General features: G+C 45.6%; 2 protein-coding genes across 5 annotated transcripts; one reads left to right on the forward strand and one right to left on the reverse strand.

The window, feature by feature from the left end:
* Nucleotides 1–1023: 1023 nt before the first annotated feature.
* ATR (Ataxia telangiectasia-mutated and RAD3-like protein) lies at nt 1024–16823 on the reverse strand. Of its 4 annotated transcripts, XM_048685982.2 has the most exons (15): nt 16549–16823; nt 16301–16445; nt 15896–15999; nt 15464–15777; nt 15255–15379; nt 14267–14411; nt 13637–14203; nt 13470–13545; nt 12627–12975; nt 11139–12392; nt 7727–11042; nt 7079–7648; nt 6153–6779; nt 5848–6042; nt 5310–5737 (listed from the first exon to the last, which is right to left on the reverse strand). In XM_048685982.2, the coding sequence occupies exons 1-15, from the start codon at nt 16700–16702 to the stop codon at nt 5570–5572; spliced, it is 8109 nt and encodes a 2702-aa protein (XP_048541939.2). In that variant the 5' UTR covers nt 16703–16823; the 3' UTR covers nt 5310–5569. The 4 variants fall into 4 exon arrangements, with proteins under 4 accessions (XP_087392704.1, XP_087392705.1, XP_048541939.2 ...); XM_087536578.1 differs by lacking the exons at nt 15896–15999; nt 16301–16445; nt 16549–16823 and adding an exon at nt 1024–1148 and having other exon boundaries at nt 5544–5737; nt 15464–15794; XM_087536579.1 differs by lacking the exons at nt 15896–15999; nt 16301–16445; nt 16549–16823 and adding an exon at nt 3807–3966 and having other exon boundaries at nt 5544–5737; nt 15464–15794.
* On the forward strand, nt 1693–3297 carry LOC125520945 (transcription factor bHLH93). Its single transcript, XM_048685985.2, has 4 exons — nt 1693–2268; nt 2383–2559; nt 2675–2842; nt 2956–3297. Exons 1-4 carry the CDS (start codon nt 1693–1695, stop codon nt 3034–3036), a joined length of 1002 nt encoding a protein of 333 aa, XP_048541942.2. The 3' UTR covers nt 3037–3297.
* Nucleotides 16824–23982: the final 7159 nt, after the last annotated feature.

Here is a 23982-nt window from a genome sequence, read left to right on the forward strand (position 1 = left end):
CCCCTGCGGCCGAGAGGATCCATCCAGTCCAGCGCCAACCTGCTGCATGCACGCACAGGCAAGAAAACCTGCATGCACGCTTCAGCTCGGCCGCAGAAGATCATCTCGGGCATCAGCTCAGGAATATAATTTGATGAAATCAACTGTGTGGTCATAGGATTTTATTTTTTATCAGCCTAGTTATACATAGACTGGTTCTGACAATGAGGGGACGGAGGTTTGCAGTTTATTACATTATTTTAGTTTAGGGGGAGGCCATAGCTCACAGAGCTGTGATGAGGTGAGTTAACTTGGAACCCTTTTCAATGGGGATGGATCAAAGTCTGTGCCTGACTGCAACTGCGATGACCACCCCAGAAAGACGGTTTTGGACCCTTCCCGTTGCCCCCTAGTTACCACTAACCTCACATCGGTAAAGCTACAGTACTATTTTCTCGGTCTGGTCTTTGCATTGCACACATGGTATCCAGTAGTTTTATCATAGAATCTCTTAGTAGTTGGGCAGTTGCTTGTGAGTGCCATCAGGTTTTCGCCTCACAGCGGGTGGTCCGCTCTAGGATCATCATGCAGTGGGTTTCTTCTTTTGCATTTCTCAGTTCGGTCTAGTTTCCTTTTGTTGGATAGTGGCTAGTTGACAAAACTTGGATTCAGACTGATATATTTTCGTTGATTGAGAAATTAATGGAAAAGGGTGAGAGCTCGGTTGGAAGGACTCTCCCTCACTACCTAGCTCACATCGCCTTCACAAGTTACTTCATCACCCAGCTGTCTGCCATCACCACCCTTAAAAAAGGAGAGCCGTCCACCAAAATCTCCGAGGCCAATTTCTCCACCTTCACCTGTGTCTGCGTGATGCACCATCGGCCGGCCGTCCACCATGGGTAACCACGGGTTAGGATGAGAGGCGACATGGCTGTTAGGCAATGGCTGCTTGGCTGCTCACACCAAGAACACATTTCTGCATGCCTTGATGGAATGATGGTGTACAGTACTTTGCATTCTTTCAGGAATATAAACCCTAACCCCCACACACGCAGCACCTGGCCACAATTTTTCTCCACTGCAATGATGCCCGACCTTTATTACGTCCAACAGACGCATCATATCGATCCATCCGTCCGTCCCTTGTCACCCTTTCTGCCGATTCCCTACACACGAGTGTAGCGAGAGGTCATTACACACGAGAAAAGAAAAGAGTTCTACTACTACTAAGCAGAGAGGCCACACACCCAGATTCCCCCGCCACTGTTATCTCATCTTTTTCACTCGCCCCTCGCTAGCACCAGGACTACACTGCTACTGCTAGCTCACAAGCCGCAAGAGTCCAAAGCCTGGGTTGATTGGGAGCCGCTTGCATTAGATTAGATTAGATTAGGTTAAGCCCAGATGGATGGAAAGGCATGATTCCTTTCCAATCCAATCACATCCCTATGCTGCTGCATGCATGATCTCCCTAATGGAACCCCCCAACCTACCTTAATGCCACTGCTCACCATTCATTACCAGGGAATAATTGTCCCCCTTCCTTCCTTCCCCCGTATATTAATCCCCCTCCTCACCATTGCCACCAACACAATACCATCATCGTCCTTCCTCTCATCCCCTCTCTCTCACACAGAGACACATCACTCTCTCTCTCTCCCATCTCCATCTCTGTCAGAAGGGGAGGCCAGAGGGGGACGGAGAGGGGCAATGGAGCTGGACGAGCAGGCCTTCTTGGAGGAGCTCTTCTCGCTGAGGAGGGACGCCACGGCCGCGTGGGAGTGCAATGCCATGGGGGACTTCTTCTCCCCGGCCTGTGCTGGCGCCGCCGTCATGGACTGCTTCCAGGAGCGGCACCAGCCCACCGTCAGCGTGCTGCCCACCTTCACCGCCTCCTTCGACCACCCACAGCAGCAGGCGGGGGTGACCGCGGCTGGGGGATTCGACTGCCTCAGCGAGGTCTACGGCGGCAGCCCCTTCCCCAATGCCGTCGGCGGCGGGTACGGCGAGATGGGGTTTCTCGCCGCGATGGACCCCAAGGCGGCGGCGGCGGCGGCTCTGGTGGAGGGGGGCGGCCTCGGCGCCTGCAAGGTGGAGCCCGGGCTGGCGGCGGTGGACGGCGGCGCGTTCGGGTCGGGTCAGATGGCGGCCGTCCCGGCGCCGGCGTCGAGGAAGAAGCGGGTGGAGGGCATGCCGTCCAAGAACCTGATGGCGGAGCGGCGCCGCCGCAAGCGCCTCAACGACCGCCTCTCCATGCTCCGCTCCGTCGTGCCCAAGATCAGCAAGGTGAAAAAAAAAGCCCCTCCTTTCCGATTTCACCACACCAGATGGCTGAAGTCGACCTCGTCAAAATCTTGGGGGTAAACTAGACTGAGTGCGGATTTGATTTTGGGGGTGCAGATGGACAGGACGTCGATCCTGGGGGACACCATCGACTACATGAAGGAGCTGCTGGAGAGGATCCGGCGGCTGCAGGAGGAGATGGAGGAGCCGCATGCCGGTCCGGCGGCGGCGCCGCTGCTGAGCGTGTTCCGGGAGCTCAACCCCAACGAGATGCTCGCCAGGAACACCCCCAAGGTCAGACATCTTCCAGGCCGCCGCCCACTGCCCTCGCCAATGAAGCAGAGCGCCATTGCTGCCGCTGTGGCTTGAAGAAATGGTGACTGAGAGATGTTGTGCTGGTGCTTTGCAGTTCGAGGTGGAGCGCAAGGAGGAGGACACCCGGGTGGAGATCTACTGCGCGGCCAAGCCGGGGCTGCTGCTGTCGACGGTGAGCACGCTCGACACGCTGGGCCTCGACATCCAGCAGTGCGTCGTCAGCTGCTTCAACGACTTCGCCATGCACGCCTCCTGCTCCGAGGTACCAACAATTCCTCAGCCCACCAGCAAACATGGATGGATTCTTCTTCTTTCTTCAGCACCACCATCAGTTCAGCCACCGATTCCAACTGATTAATTCGTTTGTTGGTGCAGATGCAGAGGGAGATGATCAGCGCGGACGCCATCAAGCAGGAGCTGTTCAAGAACGCCGGCTACGGAGGGGGCTGCTTGTGAGCAAGAAGCACCACCACCACCACCACCATGAGTCCATGACCACCACCACCAGCAGGAGGAGGAAGGATAATAAAGTAGAAGTAGCTGTAGCAGGCAGTAGAATTAGCAGTTAGCACTAGTACCAGCAGCCAGCAGTAGCGAAAAGGGGCCGGAAGATCTGGGCGGAGGCCCTTTTTATCGCAAATCATAACCATGTCGCCGTGATCAAAATTCTCTCCTGTTAGCAACAAAGATCGGCGGGCGCCTTTCCGATGCATGAAATGATTGATGAGGGCCGTGACCGTGATGATGATCCCCTCGTTCGTGCGCTTTTCCGGCCGTTGTTTAGTGTTTACTGGCCATGTTGCTGTACCACCAAATCGCCCCCAAAAGAAAGCGAAAGCGAAAGAGAAAGCATCTTGGGCTGTGTTTGTGCCATGCTCCTGTTGTTTGACATTGGCAATGCTGGGCACCAGCTGATGTATACTGTGCTGATGAATCATGCATCTATCTGTGTATGATGAAGCCAGCAGCAGCAGCAGCGCCCGCCGTTGCTTGCTCGCTTTGCGTTGCTCGCATCTTCACCGGTGATGATGATGATGATGATGCCGCTGAAGAAGAAGACATGGATGGCTGGCCGATTGGGACGTGGCATGGGAAAAGAAAGTCTCTCCCCAATTTTGTTTTCTAATGATGTTCATGATGAAGACATGCTGGGTGGATGGAGAAAGAAAGCTTCTCCATTTGTTTCCCCCCCTTTTCTCTGTGTGTAAGACTGGAAAAACGATTTCAGCACCTGTTTGTTTGACATTGGACAATGTTGGGCACCGGCTGATGGATACTTGAACCATGCGTGTATGATCAGCATTCACCTGTTGCTTCGCATTGCGCCTCGCCTCAAATCTTCACTAATGATGGTGATGATGATGATGAAGACATTAGACATGGACGCTGCATTGGAAACAGAAACTTTCTCCCAATATATTTTCTATAAAGACAGTTATGGAGATGATAGTATTATTGTATAGAAAAATCAACAGCTCCATCCACCAGCTGATGGATACTGAATCATGCATGTATAATCAGCAGCCCCATCCACCTGTTGCTTTGCATTGCTCCTCACATCTTCACTGATGGATGATGGTGGATGATGACAATTATGGAGATGATGAAGGCATGGACGGATGACTGAGCCATTGTACAATAGAAAAATAAAAGTTGGCCTCCATTTCCCTCCTCTTCTGCGTGTGTGTGCGAGTAGGATGAGGAGGACCAGTGGCCCTTGTCGTATCTCTTGGCATTCTTGCCCGGATGAGGCCGGGGACCGATCAGTTAAGTAACCCTCGCCTAGAGCAGGACCATTGACCCCTAATTTACACGGTCTAGACCACCGTCCGGCCAGCCATCCAACCTTGCAGACAAAGATCATGTCGGTAAAGCAGGCCGGCCAGCCTGCAGGCCCAGTTTTCTACTCCAATCATCATCCACAATTCCCACAATCCCTACTAACCTCTGATCAGTCTATGAAATTTCTTATGGTTGATCAGCTTGCTGCAAGTGTACTTAGTCAGTCCTTACAGGGAAGGAGGTCCGCATTTTGTAATGCCCTAAATGGGGCACTTTTTGCAGGGAGTCATCCACTGGTCGGCCCCGTTTTCTCTCTTCTCAAAAAACTAAATAAAAAAAGCTTCGTTTGGCTCTTCTCTCTGGGCTCATGCGCAGGTCGGTCAAAATCTAAACTCTGGAGTTTGTGCTCTTCCTGGCGGACGTTTGCAGTTCCGGGCCAAGAACCACAACGCAACAGCAACCTTTTTTTCATCAGAGCGAAAAGGATGGTGCCAGTAAGATATCCCAGAAATTGGAAGGGGGTGCAGCTGCTTGCAACGGGGTGGTGGATGATGATGGGTGATGGATGATGGATGATGGATGGGCGGGGCTGCTGACGCCTCTCGGCTAGCTTGCTTGCCCATGATATTCCTCCGCTGGAGATGCGGCTGGCTGTGGATGCCATGACGACGGCTGCCAAGTGCCCAGTGGTATCCCTCTCGCCATGCTTCCTCGTGTTGGAATCATCCTGACGCCGGAGAGGAGGCGGGCATGTGGCATGGCTGCACTCATCCACTGCCACTGCCCATCCTCTGGCAAACTCTACGTGTATGATTGAACCTTTTGAGATATTCCAAAACGTAGGGGGAAGACAGAATTCCTGTGACTCTGAGGATACCCAGAGCCAATTCTACAGTGCAACATAGACTTGATAGAAAGTACCACTCTAAAGTCTAAATACCACGACGACACTGAAACTTTCTTGATAGTCGTAATTAGTGGGGGGATCACAAAATGTCTCACAAGGAGTATGTTCAGTAGCTAACACTAACAGTAACAGCGGTTAGTGGTAACAGGAACTAAGGCAGCTAAAGGACTAGTCACAAAAATGCCGCTAAGCTGCATTTTACTTCCTGTATGTATGTATGTATGTCTACCTCATCCAGTGAAACACACATTAGCGGCGTGGGAGGGGAGGGGACCTGTTATATAGTTAGATCGTCAGAACTCAGAACCAGGGCATCCACCAGATGTACATCTTGCCGAGGTTCTTGTGGGAGACTGCTTCCGCGATCAGCCGCCGCGCCTGTCCTTCGACGGAGAGCGGCAGGGAGGGCGCAGCGTTGACGCCCACCACGACCCCCTGGAGCCTCGCCGTGATGTTGGCAATGGCTCTCTGGAACATCATTCGAAACAAGAGGCAGATCAGGAGAGCGACATGGTTGTGTTAGCAACGATCAAATATTGATAATAGCTAATTTTTTAGATAAAGGATATTGATGATACCTGCGCTTGCGGATTTTGGACCTCCCCTCCACTGGACTTGTGTGCTTTGGTCCACTCTACTAGCGGGTCGTGGATGAAGGTCTCCAGAACGGTCATGAGCGCCTCCTTGTGGCCCCTGAGGACCGACAGAGTGATCTCGCAGACCTTCAGAAAGACGCCTTCATATCCAGCGATGCCCAACCCGTCGATCATGTTCTGCAAGTGCAAATTCAGCATGCCAGCGTTAGTGCTTGTAACAGAAATCGGATTGAATTCGTTGGATAAGCTGCTGAAAAGAAACCGCATGACATGATCTCACTGCTTACTTGTGTAAGCCTGAACGGCACCACCTCGGGCTTCTCAAGCTGCAAACCCTTGTCAAACAAGCAACTGAAATCCACATGAACACAGTCCCCGGTCGTCGCATCAATAAGGATGTTTTCACCGTGCCTGTCACCAAGCCCAACAATGTGCCCAACCATTGACCAAACTGCAGCGGTATGTGCATATGCCACTCTGGCACGAAACCATGCTGCTGGTTCAGAGAATGTCGTCAAGAACCATTTGTGGAACACTGGGGGGAACAATGGAAGGATTTTAGTTTTCATCATCTCATCTTCAGGTATTTTGCTAGCATGGCATACATCATATATCCTCTTCATCTGCGAGTTTGTTTTCATCCTATCATACTTCCCACAAGTTATGTATATGTCCTGAAGAATATGCCGAAGACCACGTGTGTTGGGCACCCATTCTACTAGTCCACAGTCTTCTGTAAGTGGAACCACGGCAAAGGTTCTGATATAAAGCTTCCTCCTGCGGCTCTCAGGAACTTTGGAGAGGAGGCGATTGATCACAGCATTGAACTCCATCATGCGTGCATCCTTCCTAAGATCATCCTTCGGTTTACATAGAAATGGGCGAGCCACTCCATCGCTTCCGAGGAACACAACCTGAAGTTCAAAATGATCAAAATAGTAACTTAAATGAGTGAAGTACTAGTGATGTATACAAGTTAGTTGAGACACTTAACAATAAAAACTAATCATAAATGACCAAAAATAGCCCTTGATAGCTCCCAATCTCCCACACCTTATCCAACCTATGACTTGCATGGTTGCACCCACAATACCATGATGCACACCAACCATAAAAAAAAAATACTAGGACTACTTCCGTGCACAAACTTCAGTACATGTTGAACAAGCATAATTATCAAGTAAGGCAGTATTAAATATGTGCATGTGCATACCTTCTTTGGTTTCTGAAGGGAGGAAAGGATCTCTGCATCATCAGCTATTCCAGCTATAGTAGGATGCTCAGAGATCGAAAAAGGGTGAAAAGTAGATTGACCTGACATATTTGAATCGTATGATGGCAGAGTTACAGTGAGAGCCAGCTGGACAGGTAATATAATTCCTAGGGGCATCATTCTTTTCAAGGAACTGAACTCAGTTGAGATATTTATTGACCTCGCCTTGGGCTGCCCTGGGTGAAAGCACAGCTTAATCAGATGTTCTATTAGAGAAGGAAACTGATTAAACAGCGCAACATAGTCGCTCCTCTTCCCAACACCCTTCTTTGCTAACTTTAATATTTGTCCAGCAGCCTCTCGTCTTGCAGAAACTGTTGACTTTGACACTGCAGCCATCATCCAAAGTGCTTGCTGAGGGTATGCCTGTAAAACCACCTGGATAATGTATCTTACAACTCTGACAAGTTCACCATTCTGATGACAGATGCGTGATATCAACTGAGACAGCACAGTTAGCCACTGATAAGTTGGTAGATCCTTCGAGCACCCGCGGACGACGGCTAACATCTGCATTAGATGGGCTGATTAGATCTCTTACACAGATTGAAAGAAATGAAGAAAAAAAACATGTAAAACAAAATTTACCCTATCATGAACGACTTTCATTTCTGCACTTGGCCCTTCTCGGATGTATATGTTTCCAAATTCAAACCAAAGCGTAAGTAACCGTGGTAGTGCTTGAAAAAGATTCTTGTGTCCTTTGTGGAGTCCTTTTGCATAACATAGCAAGACTGTTGGAACCAACTCCCACCAAGGCCTCTCTTTAGCTGGGGCACTTGCACTTCCAGCAGAGCCAGGAGTAACAGATCCAACTCCACCTGTGAATTTCTTATCTTCCTGACGTTTCCTAGCATCAACAAGTAAATCATCCAAAAACTTTGCCATGCAAAAGAAACCCTTCTCCCACTTGGGCCGCAACTCTGTTACTCTACTGTAGAGAGTTTTGATTTCCTCGCTCTGTTTTTGCCCTGTATTGTGGATCCATCTAGTATAAAGAAGAAGGGTTTTAGACACATCTGGATTCTCTTTTGATGCTTGTGTTGCAGAGATAGGCGCATTTGGCAATGCGAGAGAAAGGCTGGAAAGAGATGAAAGGACAGCATTTCCCAAAACCTCCGCGGGCATGTTTAGAAGTGTTTGCTGAAGTTCGGCTATAGCACTATCAGATTTCCGTATATTCCAGAGGTGCTTTGCCTTCTCCATGTGAACGTTTGGAGCACCTGAAGCATCTGCTTCCAGTATTGCACGGTGGGCTGTCTCATAATGTCCAGCCAAACGGCAGAGCTTAGCGTACTGAAGCCAGCAGTTCCCAACTTGAGAATTCATATGACTAAGATTATAAACCATCCTTCGGAAAGCAAGCAAAGGCTCCCTTGCCCACAGAGACGACTGTGTACATTTAAGACGGTTATCCCAGTCTTTTGTTAACTTCAGAAAACTTGGATCATCTGCACTGAATGATTTGTCGAGAAATGACTCATCTCCCAGCAGGGAGTTGAAGTCTTCCAGCTCACACAGCATGTGGAGCTTGACAATGTAAGGATATGCACGCATATATGAGTCCATGCCTGCTGCAGCCAACGGGACAAGCAACGCTTGCTTGGACTGGGCGATCTTTTCAGCAACCATAAACTGATCTTTTGTTGTCATTGCCTTGAATATTTTTGCTAGACCTATGTCAAACGAAGCATTGTTCTCAGTGCTACTGTACACAAGACCTTTGTCTGCCTCGGGTAGGTACTCGTCCATGAGATCCCATCTTCCTAATCTCCAAGCTGCTTGCACACCTTGCATGCACCATGTTTTCTTATACTGAGGTATTCTGCCAACCAAACCATCCACATGCGCAATCATGGCTTGAAGGTGGCACATGTTTAGCGAACAGTTGAGAACATCACAATGTCTATGGACAGAATCAGGTTCCATTTGCAAAGCATGTTCACACAGTGTTAGCACTTCAGCCCAGTTTCCAGCTTTCTCATTGATGATAAGTTGATCTTGTAGGCTTGATGAATTCCTCAGATTAGCTAAACCTAATAGGCCATCAGGCTCATCCAATCCTCCATATATTTCCATCAGAAAAGAGATGTCATCATCTGAAAAAGTGCCACTACACTCTGCAGCTGGATTAGAGGACCCGGACTTCTCTCGGACATGAGATTCGAAATATGCTAGAGCACGTGCATGAGCTTGACATCTAAAAGAGGTCTTAGCTAGAGTAACTTTAGGTATAGCAGCCAACAGCTCAGCAACATTGCTACACTGCACCAACAATTGATCTTGGCCGTTATTAGAACAGTTTTCATCGTTCAATTTACCTGCTTGCCTCCCAGCCATGGCATTATTAGACTGGGATAGAGCAATTTCCTGCTTGAGATCATCAACCCATTGCCCAAGATTATCAAGTAAAGTGAAGATGGCTTGAACACAAACCTCACTCTGCCCCCCAGTAACACCTTGAACAATAGCCCCACTACTTTCTGAAGCAGCTGCATTGAGAACAGACAATATTTCATCAGTGATACTTTGCCGAGCCTCTGGAGTTCCATAGCAAACAGCATTTAAAACCAAGTAAGGTAGGAGATAGAGCGCAGTTGGCATGTCATGCCGAACAATTCCTCGGCATGCACTGAAAATACCATAGCGCGATCCAGTTGCATGGGATGTCAACTTTCTAATCCAATAATATATCCACCTTCTGAAGGACATTGTTGGGCGGTATATTGGGCCAAGTAAAGCAGCATCATTCACACTAGGAAGATGAAATCTTGATGTCAAGCATGGCGCAATTATTTCCTTAACATAACTAGAAAAACGCCCCCACAACTTCTGACCCCTTCTGCTCATTTCACAACTACTTGAATCTTCCCCGTTATCTTCTTTGGGTAAAGACTGACAGCCAGCCAATTTTAGTAGCTCTTGAATAGCCAAGGCAGCAGAATCTTGTACTGTTGTGTCGGAAGCTGCTCTGAATGCCCTTGCAAGATGCTTGTGGATCAACTCAAATATAAGATCATCGTCTGAACATTCAATCTTAAAGCGCTCACACGAAATTACCTTGAACTTAGCAGGATCAACTGCACCCAGTGCACCAAGACAATCTGCACAAACTAGTTTCAGCCTCTGGCCAACCATTGTCCTTGACTCCTCAGCACATCCTTTTAGTAAAGCCATAATTAAAGCGCTTATTACATCCAAATCAGAAGTATCTTCACCGATTATAAGTGCAGTAACATCCTCCCGTTTGGCCTTGAATAATTTACTTAACTCACATGCTACCATGTACCTTACATTCAAGCTCTCATGATTAAGACCATCAACGGCATCCTTTAGATGATCTTGCAGAGTCATAGATCCTCTGGCTTCCTGTATTACTTTGTTTACTTCCGACAAAGATGGTAAGCTGGGCAGCAATGGCAGTTCACGTATATGTTGTTTAAGCAACTTACTGTTTTTCACAACAAGTTCTTCTAGGATTTCAACAATTTTTCTCAGGTGCACAGAAGGGCATTCTCTGCACTTCTCTAAAGACGGAATGAAAGCAGCTACAACTTGGGACATAACATACTTGATACTGGTCGATGATACCTCAGCCAATTGCTTTATGAAAAAATGTAATACATCAAGACCATCCATTTGAAGAGCTTCCTTATCAGTGGCAAATATCAACAGAACCATAATCTTCGGTGCATGTGTACTCAAATAAGGGCCCATCATCTCAACTAACTTCCGTATACGCTGGAGAGCTTGTTTTTGAAGCTTCAAGTCATCAGAATGAAGCATCTTCTTGTCAATGCTATTGAGAAGTCTGACAAAATCATTCTTCAAGAACTCAGGAAGGGTGTCATTCCCTGTCAAAATTCTTGCAATATTCTGTATTGTTGGTGAAATTCTTGTTGTCCTGAAAATTGAAACACCATTAAAACTCATTCAAACTTATGCCTAATTACAAAGGAAGTATCTAGAGAAATATGTCTACAATGAAAAGAAAAGCTACCTTCTATCAGTCTCGATATGATCAGATTCCCCGGGAAAACATATGATCTCATCAAGCAGTGTTGGCAAAGCAGCTGCAAATATTTCTTTGCTATCACTTCCAGTTTCGGTGTGATAAAACTGTAGAACAGACGGCAAGTGCTGCCCATCTTCATAGAATAGAGCGAACGAAAGCACTTTAGGTAGTGAATTAACAATCAATGGTACTAGTTCAGTGTTTAGATGGTTTGCCAGTTCATGCAGAGTAATAACAGCTTGGTCATTGTCTGGGTGAGACACAATAAGCTTTGGTATAACTGATGGAACCATTCTCCTAATCAGTTCTTCAGTCTTAATCCCAAGAACAGCCTCAGCAAATTCATTAATCACTACAGGATGATTTAATAGTCTAGATGAAAGATAGTCATATAAATCATCTCTAACACGGAAGTTATTCGAGAGGAAGAGTTCTATTCCTCCTTTGAAACTGTAAGTGCAGCATCTGTGAAGTAATCTTGATGCCGTCTTCCTTACAATGGGATCATGGTTATCAAGCTGAGCAATAAGCAATACAAATGAGCAGAAAAAAACTTCCCCTTGAGTATCACTGGCTTGCATAATTGTAGCAGTAGACTCCAAAAGAGTCAGTAGAACATGAGAATCTTCAGCTTCTGCGAAAGCTTGCTTTATTTTGTCCATGAACTTAAGTTCTTTAGTCCCTCCCTCCATTCCCAGTTCATCCGAGAACAAAATGTCCATGACTCTGGTTTCCAAAAAGCAGCATACTACAAGAGAAAATGCATCTCTGACATCTTTCATTCCATTAAGTAGCAGAAAATCAATACAGTTTACCCACTTAATTTTCATCTCAAGTAAAACCTCTTTGCTAGAATGTCTCAGTACTCGTGGCAAAACTTCAACCATGGAAATGATACATTCTTTGGAAGTCTGCGCATATAGGAACTTGAAAAAAAGTATGTGGGCCTTCAAAATATTATGTTTCAAGGCAACATTCTCAGTTTCTAGTACTGCCATGTCCACAATAGAAATCTGCTCTTTAGTATTGACAGTTCTGTTATCACAGTGAGGGCACCAGAAACCTTTCAAGAGAAGATCCAATGTCGAGACTGGTTGCTTAGAGTCCTTGTCCATGAACAGCTTGCAACTGTTCCCCGCTTTGTCAGTAACATCAGTTGTTCCATTTAAACAAGATAGGAAACCGAGTGAAAAGGCAACACATTTCCACACTTTGTCAGATCCTAAATCACCACATAACCTGAAGAAGAAAAAAAAACCGACTCAAGGTTATCAGATCTTACAGAAGAACTATAAAACAAATTAAGTGCATTGTGGTCTAAGCAAATTTGAATTTATTTATATTCCTCAACCAAGGGAATGCCTTCAATAATATTTGGTAATCATAACCAAACGAGAAATTAACTGTTTTGTTTCAACAAAAGGCAAAGTGTAAAATGATAATCTGAAATCATGGTAAAGTATATTTACTCACTCAAGTTTCTTGAACATCACTCCAAGCATCGTAGGACCAGAATACAGTACAATAATGGGTAGTGACATAAGAGCCTCATTTTGAACCTCCACAGATTCACTATGGATAGCCAGTTCAAGGAGTTCAAGGTCACAGTCAATATTCAGTCTGTTGCCAATCTTAGCAATAACTTGTACCACAAGGCATTTTAACTTGTCTAAGCATGTTTGAGTGGAAACATGACCATCAGACCACACCCGTTTCAGCAAGCTGATGAGGTCAACATATAGTGGATAATCTAAATCTTCACTGCGAACACAAATCAGCTGAGCTTCATCTTCAAACTGTTTAGAGTCTCCAGGATGAAAGGCTACATAGACATTTAGACAAAAGTGAACAGTAAAAAATGAGAGAAAGAGAGCCATATCATCATGTACTCGTTAATATTTGGTCTGGCATAAGCTCGAAGCAATGAGCTTGTAAGTTTATCCCGGGACAATGGGATCAGCAGATCCCTTATTCATATTTATACATGTCTGATAGGTCCAGGTGCCTTCTATACTCTAGATGATTTGACAGGGAAGGATGGATTGTGGGGTTTACAAGCAGGTATTACACAAATAGCTCACCAAAATTGTATTTAATGATCCACCTTATATGATGAACAAGCCATAAGCCCAAGAAGTTGTATAAACACAAACAAGGACGTAAAACACAAAACAGGATCACAAAAACCTTGACAGGAATATTAAGAATTGCACAGTTGTTACAGGCTTATAGCAAAGCTACCTAAGATCCCAAACATAATTCATGTAAGTTGAACCATGGCATGTACAAAATGCAAAAGATGGAGGAAAACCTTACATCGGAGAAGCATTACAGTCTGAAGAGCTTTGAAATATAGTAACATGTCGAAGGAAAAGAAACATTTCTCGGTTGCCTGCATCATTCACTAATGGTTAGGATGTTAAGTTCAAAAACGATGAAAAGCTAAAATAAATTTATGCAGCTTTATCATGATTTCTACCTACCTGCTTGCAAATCCAAGGGATCCAGGAGAGAACTTGCTTAGAAATACTAATAAACAGACTTGTCTTTGGGTTAACACAGAATGAAAGAGAAAGAAGACTAAGCACTTGTATAGCAATATCAGGCTCCAATGGATAAGCATTATGATTGTCAGGTGACAGGAACTTAATACGTGAATTTAGTGGCAATTGAAGATCATAGGCATAATCTTTTGCTAGTTCATGTCCTATGCCAGCAGGAGATAATTTGGCCATAAATGAACCAATGGTTGATCGTGATTCAGACATCTTTTGACGTTTGTACAAAGTATTTTCCTGGTTCTGAGCCACTCTTTTCTGGCCGACTTTTGGCAGTTCAAATACTTCAGATTTTTCCTGAAAGCTGCCTCGATCATCGTTGGCATCCACAGACACCAAACTCTGACCAAGTTTGTCAACAACCAGTCGAATGCATTCAGTCACTTTGTCATAAGGCTTGGGCAAATAGAGCAACTTCAGAAGGATCTCTGGTTTCCATACTTGTGGGGAGCAGACCTCGACTATTCTCATGTACGCATTGCACATCGCAGCCTGCAAAAGGTAGCATTAGTAGAGAGAAGTACCCAAAAGACCTGGGAAAATCAAGTTGCTAACCTGAAGCTCTGAGCTTCTACTGGTCTGTACTGCCCTTGTGAAAACATTGACAATATCAGCAGCCGTAGATTCAACAATATAACCAGGACACGAAGAATGCAAAGCATTTAGACATGCACCCATTGATAAGTCATAATCTGGATCTCTGCAGAAATAAGATGAAGCATTATGCTATTTGACAGTGTTTGTGCACACTCCCATAATATCCATGACAAAATAAAACCTACATCGCATGGTATTTAAGGCTTTAATATTAGGCAGAGCGAGCCAGTACATTGCTTATTGCATTGTCTCTTCTTAAGGTCCCCAGCTGTAACTCTTTTGTAGAATACTTCCTCGTTATAATAAAAACATTTTATGGAAAATGTATAGCTGAATAATTCAATAACTACCATTACCAGTTTCACCACTATATTGTTGTTTGACTAAAAGAATTTACAAAAAAGAAAGGCTACTATGCTTGAAACATATCCAGAGAAGGCAAACATATTAGCAGGTTTCCACTCTGCTTCTTCCAAGTGACAAATTCTTTTTCTACATTACTGTTACACTGAATGATATTTAGAGATAAGATATGATTCATGAAACCAAATATTCACCGGTGACAGAACTAAAATGGATTAGAATCAGGCATTTCAGGTAAACATAGGAGAGGTACGTATAGATCAATATGCCTTGCTTCCAATACAACTAGGTGCCTACAATTGGATCTTCTTAAATCATAGAAATCAAAGTATGGACCAAGGCATCAGAAGCATTACAAAACATAAATATCAGTGGGCAAACATGCTAAACCAGCAAGCCAAGACCCGGGGAACAAAATGATATAATAAAGCATCTAAACTATTGTTTCATAGATTCCTTTCACATGGTAAAACAGAACTGAGGGATATCCGCAACATCACGTGACTTTTGACTGCTCCACATGACATCACTGGAGGGAGTGTAATAATCTAGACTAGAAGAAAAAGATACAGCAAGAGCATACCTGATACTAGAAAGCTCATTAACATCTTGGCTTAGAATCGATGTGATTGAACGAATAATAGTTTCCGTAGGAAGAATCTCAACAGTCATCACCGTTGCAACGATCCGCGCAAAATCGAAACAAACCTGTTGCACCAAATTGATTAACAGTGTGTCGAAGGTACATAGGTATAACCGAAAACACACACAGGCTCAAGGTTAAATACCAACCTTGTGCAGGGATTCATCCCCATAACAGAGAATAGAACAAGCAGCGGAAACAAATGGCATGGTAACAATCCCTTCAACATGCAGGGTACCATCTGTAAGGCATTTGTTGATGAGTCTAATTAACGAAGTGGCAAATGAACACCACCTCATGTCACCAGACAGATCAATCAGCACACCAGGTCCATTTTTAGGCTGGAACCTCTCTGGGAGGTCACTAAAAATCGCAGTGGACTCCAAAATGTCCGAGAAGGATCCACAGAAGCATTTTAAAAGACATCCACTCTCCGTGTGCTTTGATGCCACATATTGTAGATCTGTTAGATTCAACAAGAAGTTCAATTTCAATCCTCTCTGCACAACCTAACACACCGGAGTACTCAACAAACTGAAACTGCACAACGATAACTAAATAAAGGGAACAGAATCACAGGCCTTCTACTGCAACCATTGCATCCAGGAAGAACTGCCTGTAGGCCTCCCGGTCACCGGTGCGGAGAAGTGAGAGGAGAGACCAAACCGGCTCAAATATAATTGACCTGCAACGGTGAAGAAACCAAACCGAGCGAATGTAAACAACACATAGCATCATTGCCTAAAGATACCCAGCATTACTAGATTCACTTATCTATCAGTTGTTCAAACAGGCAGCATTTTCCCATTCCAACATTCAACCCAAACTAGATGTTTGCTACATCAGCTAAATTCACCACATGTATTACACGTGGATGCAGTAATACTTGGCAATCGAGTGCTTAAATCCATGTAATTTCCCATGTGGAGAGCGATTGGACTAGGGTTTACAAGGGGGAAAGAGGGGAAGAGCAGAGGAGTGCTTACTGGTAGTCGGGTTCTGCGAACAAGGGGAGGATGCGGCCGATGACGCGGATGACCTCGGCGGGGCGGCCGTTGGAGAAGACCCCGGGGAACCTGGGCGCCGTGTAGTTGAGCAGCCTGAGCACCACCTTGGTCTCCATCTCGGTCGCTGCATCGATGGGTCAATCAATCGCAGAGAATGTGAGCGGCGGCCCAGTCGCCGACGTGACCCGCGCCGGGAGGGGAACGGAGGAGGGAGGGGACGGGCGTACCGGTGGGGGCGGGGAGGACGTGGTCGCGGAGGAGGCTGGGGAGGACCTCGCGGAGCTTGGCCTCGTAGTGGGCGGAGGCCGGGGCGGCGGAGGAGGAGGAGGAGCCCGCGATGAGCGCGCGGAGCTCCTTGATGTGGCCGGCGAAGTTCGACATGGCCGGCGGTGGTCGCCACCGCCGGAGCCGGAGCGGGAGGGTTCGTCGTCGGCGGCGGCGCCCTTTCCCTCCTTAATTTCGAAACGGGATTCGAGAACTGCTGCCCTTTCTCCCCCTTTCCTTTTCTTCGTCTCTCTCCTTTGGGAGCGTGGTCGCCGTTTGTGTTGGGCCCAATGTAAAGACGGACGATGGATGGATAGCCTCGGCCCGCACACAGCTCTCGATTTTGGGCTGGTTTGAAACTCAAGTTGGGCCGCAAATGTCCTTGTTTTTCCGTCCGGTTTTTTGTCTTTTTTTCGCAAAAAAGTTTCATTGGAACCTATCGACATGGGACCCAGTTTTGAAGATCTCAAGGCGACATCTCCAACAGTGAAAATAGTTCAAGATTTAGACACACGGTTTAAGAGATAAAACATTTTGAATAAAAGAATCAACAAAAAAAAAACTCTCAGATTGCGACAAGTGGAGCACTGCTGCAAAAAGTGCTCTTTAATTAGTGATTTCACTATGTCTGGCATTCAACAAGACAGAGGGAACCTTCACTGAAGGGAGCTGCCAGTTGAGCCGACCCAGGGGCGCGGGAAACAACAACCTAGATATTTGTTTTTGTTTTTTCTTCTTCATGTATTTTTGTATTCATTTTTTTTATTTTTTAATATCAATCTATTTCCAAATATTTTATGTAAATATATTTACAATTTTTTTAAATAAATATATTTCAAAAATCACTCTTCGTAAAAACATTTGAAAAATGTTGACCAAGCATCTAAAAAATGTTAAATGTATATAGAGAAGACGTTTATCATGTATACAAAAAATTAAACGTGTGTGAAATAATTAGACCATGTATTTAAGTTAATCGAGCATTTCAAAAAATGTTGAAAAAGTTTTTGAAAAATTCTAAGAAAGCATTTGGAAAATGTTAAATGTGTATAGGAAAAATATTGACCATGTATTATAAAATGATGAAACAAAATTGATCATGAATATAAAAAATTTAATCAAACATTCGAAAAAATATTGAACAAGTGTTTGGAAATTGTTGAATGTGTATAGAAAAAATATTGACGGTGTAGAAAAAATAATGAAATTTTTTATCAGGTATATAAAAATGTTAATCAAGAATTTGAAAAACTATTGAACGGGTATTTGAATAATGTTGATCACACATTTAAAAAGTATTCAATGTGTTTAGAAAAAATGTTGAGCATGTCTTCAAAAAAGGTTAACATTGCATTTAGTAAATGTTAATCAAGCATTTGAAAAATGTTAAAATATTCATAGAAAAAATGTTGACCATGTATTAGAAAATGTAAATCGTATATTTGAAAGATATTAATCAAGCATTTTAAAAAATAGAAGTGTGTATAGGAAAAATGTTGACCATGTATTGAAATGTCAATCTTGTACTTGAAAACTGTTAATCAAGCATTTGAAAGATATTACAAATGTGTATAGAAAAAAATATTGACCATGAATTAAAAATGATAAATTTGTATTGGAAAAATAATAAACATGTATTAAAAATCTGTTGTTTACATATAAAAAAAATTGTAGACTGAAAACCAAAAGAAACAAAGGAAACCAAAAAAAATAAACTGAAAAATAAATAAAATAAACCAAAGAAAAAAAAATAAAAATAAAACCGAAAAAACAAATGCAAAAAGAATGAAAAAACAAAAACCAGAAGAAGAAAATGAAAAGATACAAATGAAAACAAAACAAGCATTGAAACCAAGAAATGTTAAAATCGTATTTGAAAAAAGTGAAACGTGTATTAGGAAAATGTAGAATGAAACCAAAAGAAAGAAATAAAAACCGAACAAACCCAAAGAAAGAAAAGTAAAATTAAGCCATAGAAACAAATGCAAAAAGAATGAGAAAACGGTGAAAACCGATAAAGAAACAAGGAAAAAAATGTTGAAAACGAAGAATGAAGCAAGAAATCAAAGAAAAAAAAGAAAAGAAACCAATGAAAATCGAGAAAGAAAGCAAGAAAACCGAAGAAAAAACCGAAAAAGAAGAAAAACTGGTGAAAAATAAAGGAAAAATTTACCAAAAAATCCTGAAAAAAGTGGAAAAACCAAAGAAAAAATGGCTCTTTACCCTCAATTAGGCCGCGCCCTAGTGTGTACCATGAATTTGACGTTGACTCGCTGGCTAGTAGTGCTTCGACTCAGCCAGGAGATCGGGGATCAAATCTTGGGAGCTCCCCTTTTTCATCCCTCATTTTTTAGAGGTAGGAGATGCACTAATGGGCCGGCCCAGTTTGCCTGGCGAGGTGTTACGCCCTTTAGCAAGAGCAGCTTCCATCTCGCTTAAGGCAAGATATAGCTCCCCCGCTCACTCATGGGCCATGAGTTACTTTCGTAGTTTTTTGGACTTTGGACTCAAATAATTGTACATGTAATGTAATTGTTCTAAAAAACCATGTAATGGAATGGTAATCGAATATGAATAAATTTATATAGGTGATTCAGAAAAACTACAAGCACATTGATGAAAGTTGATAGTCGAATATCGAATATGACACACACACTTGTGCGTATTTTAGAAAACAAATGATAAAAGTTGATAATCGCCAAGGATAAGTCCATGATTTTTTATGCAAAAATTTGATGACCCCCGGGGCTAGCCACTACCATGCGACATGAGGAGGAAGCGGAGTGTGGACCAAGAGAATTATTGTTTCCAGATACACTTTAGAAAGAGATTGACATGGATGATCCACCACTCGGGAGTGGCCAGCTCCGATGAGCTTCTGTAGCCCCGACAAGTACCGGCCTTTGATTCTTGATCCCATGGGTGATTGAATCAGCATGTCTTGCCAGCCTAGCACCCAGACAAGTACAAAATGGGCATTGACAGCAAGCCCTAGAAGCGGTTGCGTCCCAAACATACAAAGTCACCTATCATAACCTAGTGGAGGTGGTTATTTCTATTATCAGACATGACATAGACGGGTCGAAATTGGAAACCACCTATAGTAATTTGTGGAGGCGGTTGTGATTCTGAAACCACCTATAGTTTGTAAATATTGGAGGCGATTTTAGAATTCAAACCGCTTGTGGTACTTCCACCACCTATTGGCATAATGTAAGACCCCGCTATGCCATCGCCACTGACTTTCTCCACTCCTACTCGAAGACATGGATCTATCGAGGGCAAGGCCATATGTAGAGCGAGTCTCATGGGTTAGTGCCACCGCCCACCTGCCGCTACCGCCACATCTGTCGCTCTAACATCCAGATAAGGTATGGGGGTGGGTGTAAGTGTGTGCTAGCCCACCATTGCCTCCGTCACCAAGCCTTGCCGACAACCACATGGAGGAGTCCTTCTCGCCGCATTGGCCAAACCTTGCTATCCAGTGATACGTGTCCGACGTATCTATAATTTTTGATTGTTCCATGCTATTATATTATCAACCTTGGATGTTTTATATGCATTTATATGCTATTTTATATGATTTTTGGGACTAACCTATTAACCTAGAGCCCAGTGTCAGTTTTTGTTTTTTCCCCTTGTTTTAGAGTATCGCAGAAAAGGAAAATCAAACGGAGTCCAATTGACCTGAAACTTCACGGAACTTATTTTTGGACCAGAAGAAGCCCACGGAGTATCGGAGTTGGACCAGAAGAGTCCCGGGCTGCCGGCCCATGAGGGTGGGGGGGGGGGGGCGCCCCCTGCCTCGTGGACAACCCGGAGGTCCACCGACGTACTTCTTCCTCCCATATATACCCATATACCCTAAAAACTTCGGAGAGCAGAATAAATCAGGAGTTCCGCCTCCAGAAGCCTCCGTAGCCACCGCGAAAACCAATCTAGACCCGTTCCGGCACCCTGCCGGAGGGGGAATCCCTCTCCGGTGGCTATCTTCATCATCTTGGTGCTCTCTGTCGGTGTCAAAACCGGCGGATCTCGGGTAGGGGGTCCCGAACTGTGCGTCTAGGCCGGATGGTAACAGGAGGCAGGGAACACGATGTTTTACCCAGGTTCGGGCCCTCTTGATAAAGGTAAAACGCTACGTCCTACTTGATTAATATTGATGATATGGGTAGTACAAGAGTAGATCTACCACGAGATCAAGGAGGCTAAACCCTAGAAGCTAGCCTATAGTATGATTGTTGTCTATGGAGTTGATGAAGTTGTCCTACGGACTAAAACCCTCCGGTTTATATAGACACCGGATAGGGTTAGGGTTACATAGAGTCGGTTACAATGGTAGGAGATCTTGAATATCCGCATCGCCAAGCTTGCCTTCTACGCCAAGGAAAGTCCCATCCGGACACGGGACGTAGTCTTCAATCTTGTATCTTCATAATCCAGGAGTCCGGCCGAAGGTATAGTCCGGCTACCCGAACACCCCCTAATCCAGGACTCCCCCAGTAGCCCCTGAACCAGGCTTCAATGACGACGAGTCCGGCGCGCAAATTGTCTTCGGCATTGCAAGGCGGGTTCCTCCTCGAAGTCCTTCATAGAAGATTGTAAACACCAAGAGTAGTGTCCGGCTCTGTAAAATAAGCTTCCACATATTGCCATAGAAAGAATAATATTAACACAAATCAAATCTGCTGACGTATTCTGCAGTGCGCCATCACACCACAACCAAGCCCTTTACTCGAATCATTTTTACTTTTCCTCCTCAGCATGTTTTGCGAGGCGGTTTCCTTGGCACGTCTTGTCAAAGCAGAGATCGTGTACCCCCCAATTACGGGATTCTCATCAATACGGACGTGGGTAACCCAATCGAGCCCGTTAGCATACTTTCTCTATTAAAGGCGAGTCCCAAATGGTTATGGGGAGGGCTCCTGGTATTCAGCCTTTTATAAAGGGACCAGGGCCTTCTCTTTTCCCCAACAAGTTTGCCCGTCGCCTCGAGTTCCAACACCCTAGGCTCCAGATTCCGGGCGCCTCAGACCTTCGACAATGTCCGGTTCCGACCTTCAAGGCCGATGGATGCCCTCCTCCGTCACGGAGGAGGACGTGCTAAAGTTGAGAGAGGCTAAGTTCCTGACCGGCGAAATTTGGCATAGGTTGCCTGCTCAAGGGCAGGTCATCCCCAGTCCCCAGCCCGGTGAGAGCGTGGTGTTCATGTCTCACTTCCTTCGGGGGTTGGGCTTCCCAATGGATCCCTTTGTGAGGGGACTGCTGTTTTATTACGGGTTGGAATTCCATGACTTAGCTCCGGAGTCCATCCTCCATATCTCCTCGTTTATCGTTGTGTGCGAAGCGTTCCTCCATGTTAACCCTCACTTCGGACTATGGCTCAAGACTTTCAAAGTGGAACCGAAGATGATCGAGGGACGGCACGCAGAGTGCGGAGGCGCTGTTATAAGCAAAAATGCTGATGCTCCGTGGCCCGAGGGCTCTTTTTAAGAGGAGCTAGGCTTGTGGCAACGAGAGTGGTTTTATATCACCGCTCCCCGGAGCACCAAATGGGTGGCGCCTCCTGCCTTTTGCTCGGGTCCCCCACCACGTCTGGCGTCATGGGTCAACAGAGGGTTGGATTGGGGTTTGCCCAAAGACGTGCCCTTGCTACAGGGCCGCATTAAAGATCTCTTGGAAGGAGACCTCAACCTGGTCAAGGTGACGCAGGTCATGCTGATTCGCTGAATATTGCCCGGCAAACGTCGCCCCCTCCGCCTGTGGGAATTTAATCCAGAGGGACCGCGAGCTCTCCAGAACTTCATGGGCGCAACGCCAGCGGAGATGTATAAACTGTTCTTCGGATCACAGGAGATGTGTCCGGATTCGACCGAGGACGCAGGCCTAAGCCGCAATCGCCTGGATACTCAAGTAAGCAACCTTGTGTCCGGACCTTCTATCCGTATAGTTGTCATAAACTTGCCCCTAAAAGAGCCGTCCTTTTTAAACAGGAGTGGATAGCGAAGGCAAAGCTGATCAGGTGTCCGGCTCCCCTTCCTGAAACCAGGCCGGATCCCGTGCTAGTCAGGATGCTGGAGATAATGCCTTCGGAGGGGGAGGACAAGGAAGCTATGGCCTCCTCGAAGGAGGCTGCTCCGACGGGAGGAACCGACGATTCCTCTCCTAATGGGAAGAAGAGAGCCGCCTCTGATGACCCGAAAACCATGGCCGCGAAGCGGGGGAGAAAATCCTCGTCAGAGGGTCCGACGCCGGGGAGTTCCTCGGCCGGACTACGCCCTCAAGGGGATCAACCCTCCAGCGAGCCGTAAGTAGAGAAAGATTTTCCTTTTGAGGAATGAGGGAAATCCTTGATTTATGTCTGAGAAGATTAACCAAACTTTTACCTTGTAGCTCGGACCTCAGCCCTTCTTAGCAGAGCTCGTCTTCGGGGGATCTTCTTCCGGAGATGATGGAGAGCGGGACGCCTCCCCCTGCCGTGCCGCCTAGCGAGGCAGGCGACCCTGAGGTGTCATCGCGGAGGGTTTCTCCGAATCCGTCAGGGGCGGAAGGTAGATATGCGGCCCCCCAAGGTTCTCCACGTCCGGCCTTCGAAAGAGGTCATGGGACAAGCCCGGCACCGTTTGGTGCTCGGTCGGAGGAGCTGAAGATTCTGCTGGGGCGAGCTTGTATCTCAGAGGAGCACCGTGCACTGATGGGCATGGTGATTGGAAGGATTTCATCCGCAGAGAGCGGACTGCATGAGGCCGTCAAAAGCTTACTGACGGGTTTCGAGGTACATTAGATAATGTATACTTTTGTCAGTTGCGCGTGAATAAGATGCGCCCTGTGTAGATAGTAGCCCCTGAGACTCTGTGCGTCGTCAAGAAATGACGGCACGCGGAGGATCCTAATCCCAGGTCTAAGATGTCACCTTTGAATGTAGGTGGCAGGGTGTCCGGAATCGAGCCGAACTGACGATTTTGCCGAACTAAAGCGGCAACTGGACGTGGCAGATGCCGACATCATGCTTGTCAATAAGCGGCTGGATGAGGCTCAAGGTATGTAATTCCTCGGGCGACATCGGGTAAGAACAGTTTTATGCCTGTGTCTTACGATGTGTGTGCTTGACGCAGATGGTGCGGCCGCCGTGGAGAGTCTTAGGGCAGAACTTGCCCGAGCTAAAGAACAAGCCAGCGAAAGTGATGCAGCCGCCAAGAAGCAAATTAACGAATCGTCATAAAAAAATTTTTATCAAGGGAAAGAATCTAGGGTTAGTGAAAACTTTCCAGAAAAAATCAAGTACTTTCCGGATGTGAAAGTGATGCAACGGGATATGGACCAGAATTTTTTTTATCAAGGGAAAGAATCTAGGGTTAGTGAAAACTAATAAATTAGGCCAACTTTGTCAGTCTATC

The sequence above is a fragment of the Triticum urartu genome, chromosome 7A, assembly GCF_056163025.1.
Source record: "Triticum urartu cultivar PI428250 chromosome 7A, HENAU_Tu73, whole genome shotgun sequence".
In the NCBI taxonomy this organism is placed as follows: domain Eukaryota; kingdom Viridiplantae; phylum Streptophyta; class Magnoliopsida; order Poales; family Poaceae; genus Triticum; species Triticum urartu.

Excerpts from the sequence above, each read along its gene's own strand:
- ATR (XM_048685982.2), bottom strand. The coding sequence starts at position 16,702 with ATGTCGAACTTCGCCGGCCACATCAAGGAGCTCCGCGCGCTCATCGCG. Across the intron at positions 16,446-16,548 it reads CGTCCTCCCCGCCCCCACCG|CGACCGAGATGGAGACCAAG; the intron begins GTACGCCCGTCC and ends CCATCGATGCAG. Across the intron at positions 7,649-7,726 it reads TGAAAGTCGTTCATGATAGG|ATGTTAGCCGTCGTCCGCGG; the intron begins GTAAATTTTGTT and ends CATCTAATGCAG.
- LOC125520945 (XM_048685985.2), top strand. The coding sequence starts at position 1,693 with ATGGAGCTGGACGAGCAGGCCTTCTTGGAGGAGCTCTTCTCGCTGAGG. Across the intron at positions 2,269-2,382 it reads TCGTGCCCAAGATCAGCAAG|ATGGACAGGACGTCGATCCT; the intron begins GTGAAAAAAAAA and ends TTGGGGGTGCAG. Across the intron at positions 2,560-2,674 it reads TCGCCAGGAACACCCCCAAG|TTCGAGGTGGAGCGCAAGGA; the intron begins GTCAGACATCTT and ends GGTGCTTTGCAG.